The sequence below is a fragment of the Nematolebias whitei genome, chromosome 3 (assembly GCF_014905685.2).
Source record: "Nematolebias whitei isolate Nwh7 chromosome 3, NemWhi1, whole genome shotgun sequence".
NCBI lineage: Eukaryota > Metazoa > Chordata > Actinopteri > Cyprinodontiformes > Rivulidae > Nematolebias > Nematolebias whitei.
Window position 1 is genome coordinate 41,846,775 of NC_056500.1, and position 6,847 is coordinate 41,853,621.

The following is a 6,847-nucleotide window of genomic DNA, read 5'->3' on the forward strand; positions in this document are numbered from 1 at the left end:
TTTCAGCATTTGTTTTATCAGGGCATCATATGAATGACACCAGTTCCTTACAGCTGGCATGACTGTCATTAAAAACGTTCATTTTAACACTTAAAGGTTGTTTCCAGGAAAGGGAGATCTCGCTGCATCATCTCTTCAGCATCTTTATGATCGCATGTACCGGAGTACACCTATAAACTGAAGATAGGCAGGGTTTATTTATAATTACTATTTCTCACTGGTGTATTGGACATTCAGAGCCTTAAATGTTTTCTGTCACAGGAAAGCTAACCTTTTATTTTGTCTATATTTGACTCTGACATTTTTTACCGTTTAGATAATGTAGCTAAATAAAGACAAAAACACTTTTGTAATTGGGTTTTTAATTTAAGACAATCACATGAAAGAATTTTCACCATCCTTGCTGTGATGATAATCTGGCACTTTCCATTTGATCAGTGTTAGAAAAATATTAAATCAGCTAACAAAGAGGTCAAAAATGCTATCCAGAAATTTGGCAACCTTGAGTCCCATCTTGGCCTCCAACATTGATTGGAGGGCGCTCATCCCGTCAGGGGGCGTTAAGTCTTCTGGGCAGAGTTCTGTTCTCATAAAATGATAATAAACAATTAGAGAGGTGCTAAATGTCACTAGAAAAGTGCTCCTTCTCTTACCGTTGGTTGGGTCTATCATTATAGGCGGAGGCATCCGAAGACATTCTGCTTGTTTCTTTAACATTTCCACTGCAGCAGATGAGACGCTCCTGTTTCTGCCTGAAAGTACAGACGTTTCATTTCAACATTAAAAACAAATGATCAAATGATGTATCGAATTTAATAATAATTAATTTAATTTGTAACACACTTTTCATTAACAAAAATCTCAAAGTGCTACAAAGTGCAACTAAAATCAGTGATAAAATCAACTAAAATCAGTGATAAAATCAACTATAATCAGTGATAAAATCAACTAAAATCAGTGATAAAATCAACTAAAATCAGTGATAAAATCTACTAAAATCAGTGATAAAATCTACTAAAATCAGTGATAAAATCAACTATAATCAGTGATCAAAATCAACTATAATCAGTGATAAAAATCAACTAAAATCAGTGATAAAATCAACTATAATCAGTGATCAAAATCAACTATAATCAGTGATAAAAATCAACTAAAATCAGTGATAAAATCAACTAAAATCAGTGATAAAATTGTGGAGGCAGAATAGGCTTGCTTTAAAAAAAAAAGTCTTTAAGCCTTTTTTAAAGTCAACCAATGATTGCAGGGCTCTCAGATAGTCAGGGAGGGAGTTCCAGAGGCGGGGGCAGCCACACAGAATGCCCGATCTCCCATGGTCCTTAATTTAGTTCATGGAAGGTGGAGGAGATGACTGTTCTGTGATCGTAGGGACCGGGTGGATGAATATGGAGCAAGAAGGTCCTTCAGACTGAAGGTGCTGCAGTAAGAGTCCAGGGTGTCATGCAGGGGGTGTGACGTGTTGTTCTGGATCTGGAGCAGTTTCCTCAGCATCCTCTGCTCAGACACCTCTGTCAGAGACTGCAGGTCCAGTTCCAATGATGGTTCTTTGTTCTTCAGGGGTGCTGAGTTAAAATTTAGGGGTGCTTGAGCAGAACCAAAAAGAGGCTAAAATCGCCACTGCCTGAGAGAACTTCTGTTGTGATGGTTTTAAACTGAATAGAACTGAACTTATTTGTTGTACTGTGTGATTCTTACTGAACAGAAGAAGACTGGTGAAAGAATGCTCTTCAGCCTTGATGTCTTCTTTGGCGACCAAACAGTCGGCACACTCAGTGGGCAAGTAGACTTCTTTAAGGTATACAGGTTGCTCTGCACAAAAACACAATCAGAAGCGCCGACTGAGTTACTCTGATCATGATCATTAGAACAAACAACTTCCAGTGACTCTCACCAATTAAAATGGTGCTGTTTTCGAAATCCACATCGTATGCTAAGCTGGAGCATTCACCCAGTCTGTGAAGAAAAAACAAACTGGCCATTTAACCAAAGCAGATATGTGCTTCAATCAGAATTATGATATTAACTTTGTTGGAGATGTTTTTGCCTCAGCCTGTCTACAATAATGAGACAAACATTTGTTGGGGAACTTTCTTTCCAGCTTCAGATATGCACACAGCGTGGCCCAAACAAAAGGAAAAGGTCACCGCCTGAATTTAACTAAGACAAAAGGTAAGAGCTTCCCGTTGGATAATTACTGTAAGGGTGATTCTGTTTCAGCTGGCAAAAAGTCATTTACCCTAACTGATGCAGATTCTCATTTGTTGAACATCCATGTGGAAAAACTTCCTGTGAACATGGAAAAGATGCTCATCCATTTCAGAAGGGTCAAATTATTGGCCTAAGTAGAGAAAACATCTGGGGAGATTGCTGAAATGACTCTAATCAGGTTAAGAACTGTTCAAAACATTATTAAAAACTAGGACGGTGGGGAGTGAGCATCAGGGTAAATGGACATTATCACCTTTCTATTTCATCAAGACAGTCAAAGCTCTTTACAACGCAATCTGCTGCTCGACTGCCTGGCTGACATCAGGGACTGGATGGCTTTAAACTTCTTAAGTTTCAATGAAAAGAAGTCTGAAGTCATGTTGTTCCCTCCCAACAACACGATCACAAACCACTGTATCGACCTCTCCGCTCTAACCCTGTCAGAAAAACAAAGAGTCACTAATCTGGGCGTGATAACGGACCCTTCCCTGAAACTTAACAATCATGTAAACATGATTATTAAATCATGCTTCTTCCACCTGAGGCGGCTGTCTAAACTGAAGCCCATATTGTCCAAAAATAACCTGGAGACATGCATTCATTACATCTAGGTTTGATTACAGCAATTCACTCCTGTTTGGTATCAGTCGGACCTCCATTGCACGACTACAACTGGTCCAGAATGCAGCAGCCCGATTTTTAACCAGTACAGGCAAAAGAGAGCACATTACACCAGTTTTGGCCTCACTGCACTGGTTACCGGTTCACTTTCGAATCCAGTTCAAAATATTCATGTATGTCTACAAATCACTGAACAGTGTCACCCCCCCACCCCCACCATCCCTCTGATTTGCTACAACCGTATGTCCCGCCACGCTCCCTGAGGTCAGCGGACCAGTTGCTCCTCACAGTTCCAGGAACTCGTCTTAAGCGCAGAGGTGACAGGGCCTTCTCTGTAGCAGGACCAAGACTTTGGAACGAGTTACCTCTGCTTGTCAGACAGACCCCCTCCCTCTCGGTTTTCAAGTCCCATTTAAAAACTCACTACTATTCGGTGGCTTTCAACATCAGATGATCTGTGTTTTGATCCTGTATGCTCCACACTGGTTTGTCGTCATTATCTGCATCGTTTTTATGTCTATATTCTGATTTACCTCATTTTGTATTTTGCTTGGTGTGTTACCTGTTGTTTTGTCTGTACAGCACTTTGGTTGGCCTTGTTGCTGTTTTAGGTGCTTTATAAATAAAGTGGTATGGTATAGTATGGTATGGTATGGTATGGTATGGTATGGTATGGTATGGTATGGTATGGTATGGTATGGTACAATCTGTGCCTCATTTATCCAGCACTCTACTAGATCTATACACAGAATAATCAGAGCTTTATCATATTCATACACTGATGGGACACACATCAGAAGCAATGAGGGGTTCAGTGTCTTGCTCAGGGACACTTCGGCATGTGACTGATGGTGGAATCGAACCCCCAACTCTCCCACTGGAGGACGAACCACTCACCCAAGGGTAAGCATAGAGGCGGCTGAAGTGATGCTCCCATCATGTCTGGTGCCTACCATACAAGCCTGTGGGGGCAGACTATGATCTGGGGTAGGTGCAGGTGGTCTGGTCTAAGTTCAGCAACATTATGAGCCCAAAGAAAGAGGTCAGCCTGAAGATACTGAATGACCAGGTTCTTCCATTAATGGATTTTTTTCATTAATTCATCCTTTATTTAAACAGGTTAATCCCATTGAGCCTCGGGGACTCATTTACAAGAGAGACCTCATCCCTGATGGCACGGGCACGTTCCAAGAGGACAATGCTAGGATTCACCTAGCTCTAACTGTGACAGAGTGGTTCAGGGAACATGACTGCGTCATTTTCATGCATGGATTGTCCACACAGAGCCCAGACCTGAACCCCTTTGAGAATCTCTTGGGTATGAATCTCCCATCATCAATACAAGATCCTGGTGAAAGATTAAAGCCACTCTGGACTGAGATAAATGTGACGCTGCAGAAGCTTGTGGAAATGATGCCACAGAGAATGCATGCTGTGATCAAGCTAACAACAAAATACAATTGTGCGACCTTTCTTTAGCCTGGCATGGCTCGAGCAGGTTCCATAGCACACACATTTGTGTCCAGACTTGTAAATGCTTTGTGATAACTGGCATTAATGGCGGTGACTGGGAGTGATCGTTATGGTCATAATGGACTGTAGCTGGAATAATACGACCATCAGCATCAGAGGTGAAATCAGAATGATGGATTGTTTGTTGTGCTAGGAGCAGATTTACATTCTCTGATTTTGGACGATGTGGATAACGTTGCTCTTGGAGGTGGCAGTGATGTTAAACCAGACGCTGGACAGCAGGTAGTACAGGGAGCGGCTTCCTGGGATGTCCGAGCTCGCCCCGACGAACATCCATCCTCCCAACATCTGGAACACAAACATGGTGCTGAGTTTATACAGAGAGAGAGGGTTTTATTGTCATTTCAGCTACGTACAAGTACACATTGAAACAAAGTATTCCTCAGTGTCCCATTATGTGTGGACATGTAAAAATAAACCAGAGATTTCAATGATCATAACTTCATCAATAAATCAGACAGTTTGACAGACTCTTGCTTGAGATCTTGAATATGCCATTTTCCAGATTTGTCCCAAACAGCGATAAGTTTGTCATCTCTCACCATAAAACGATCTTATTCTGCTCAGTTTACCATCTCACGCTGCGGTGTGATGTTTTTATTAATTGTATTTAAAATGAACTCCATATCGCTCATCCTTCAAAGATCATCTAACATTTAATTATACCTGAGACAATATATTTAACTGGGAACTTATACAGCACAAAGCTGAAGGATGCAGTAAAGGACTCTTCCACTTAATTTTTAGTATCAGGAACATTTTGAACCAGCTTTAGTTCAGAAAGTAAAACATTTAAACATCAAAGTTCATGTTCAATCATCTAGGTACAAAATCCAGTACAGGTCATCTGGACAGTTTCGTTTTTGTGGAAAGACGTTTTGCCTTCTATCCAGAGGGCTTCATCAGTCTGAGAAGTCCCAAGTAAACTGTTCCCCCACCAAGCAGTACACTCCTTAAGTGGACCAACCAGTTTGCTGGTCATAAGATGGTTTCTGGGGGCTGTCCTTTCCCCAGTCGACTCCTCCCAGGCAGGCAGCCACAGCCAAAGTGGTTCAAGACATCAAAGTTCATGCTCAATCATCCAGGTACAAAATCAAATAATGGTCAGTCAGGCCATCTGGACAGCTTAAAACATCTAAATTGTTCAAGTGTGGACTGAATGATCAGTAAAATCAGAGCTCTTGAAAGACAGCTTTTGTGAAATCTTTATTCTATTTGTAAAAGTTATTTTTAATATAATTGCTATTTTTAATCCTCCTGAAACACAATGAAACAGGTTCAGTTGTATAACTACAATACTTAAACTGTTCAAGATAAACATAACAAAAGCTCTTTAAAACTGGGATTATTCTGTAGTAAACGTTAAAAAAAAAGTCTAAAGAAAACACAGTTGGTGAAACCTGGATCAGATTTGTAAAACTTCTACACTGCTTGATTTCAGAGCAGTTTGGAACATTTTCCCTCCGTTGTTTACCCTAAACTTCACAAGAACAACTTGGATCGTCAAGAATTGAATTTTGAAGATTCTGTTTTTAGTACAGAATAATTTATTCCATGTTTAAACAGTTTAAGTATTTTAGATTTTACCATAACGAATCTACCCTTTTGCTGCTTAAGGTACAAACAGTCTGAATGAGAAAATTTAAACAGATAAATAATGACAATAGCAACAACTTTAACTATTTAATACAATTGTTTATATACTTGTGTCAAGCAGAACAAAACATCCTATTAGAGATGAATTATTTTAATTTTTGGGAACCATACCGAATTGGGGATTCAACTCTCTGTAGTGACCACCTTACTTTATGCTGTACTTCTCAGGGGTTTGGTTTATAAAAAGGTGCTTTTAAAGGCCAGAAAAGCATAAAGAGTCACTTACTTCATCCTTGCTGATGTCTACAGGTCTGAGCAGAGCATCACAGCTGCTCAGAGGAGCCGATCCACACACCGACAGAAGACTCAGCAACACAACAACACACTTCATTGTTTAATCCTTCTTCTGTTTGCTCGTGTGTTTGTCCTCTACAGATGTTTCTGCTTTACAGATGTTTCTGCTTGTCACAGCCTGTCTCTTCTGGATGCAGTGTATTTATGAGTTTGTGAGCTGATGTAACCAGAGCAAACATTGAGAGGAAACAGACTTTGGCCTGGTTTAGAATTATTGATTGGCTCACATGGAACAGGCAGCTTTAAAAAGACTGTACACGTTGATGTCAAAATATTGTCCTAATCCCTTTTATTGATCTCAGAGTAGTCAAAAATATGAATAAGCGCATTTAAACCTGTAAAGGGTAAAAAAAATTGTTTTTCATGTTAAATTATTTGCTAGTGAAACATCATAATGTGGATTAGAATGTATAATATAATCAAATATATCTTTAAATCACTTCTTGGTCTGTTGCCTTAATCTCCTCCTACATGTCTCTGCGTGAGTGCAGTTACAGCGTGCGCTCTCAGGACATTA

General features: G+C 40.0%; 1 protein-coding gene across 1 annotated transcript; it reads right to left on the reverse strand.

The window, feature by feature from the left end:
- Window positions 1-345: 345 nt before the first annotated feature.
- On the reverse strand, window positions 346-6,497 carry LOC119408142. Its single transcript, XM_037674982.1, has 6 exons — window positions 6,263-6,497; window positions 4,526-4,668; window positions 1,910-1,971; window positions 1,714-1,827; window positions 654-752; window positions 346-581 (listed from the first exon to the last, which is right to left on the reverse strand). The coding sequence occupies exons 1-6, from the start codon at window positions 6,365-6,367 to the stop codon at window positions 457-459; spliced, it is 648 nt and encodes a 215-aa protein (XP_037530910.1). The 5' UTR covers window positions 6,368-6,497; the 3' UTR covers window positions 346-456.
- Between the last annotated feature and the right edge of the window lie 350 nt (window positions 6,498-6,847).

Excerpts from the sequence above, each read along its gene's own strand:
- LOC119408142 (XM_037674982.1), bottom strand. The coding sequence starts at position 6,367 with ATGAAGTGTGTTGTTGTGTTGCTGAGTCTTCTGTCGGTGTGTGGATCG. Across the intron at positions 1,972-4,525 it reads ATCGTCCAAAATCAGAGAAT|ACTGGGTGAATGCTCCAGCT; the intron begins GTAAATCTGCTC and ends TTTTCTTCACAG. Across the intron at positions 582-653 it reads AATGATAGACCCAACCAACG|AACTCTGCCCAGAAGACTTA; the intron begins GTAAGAGAAGGA and ends TTATGAGAACAG.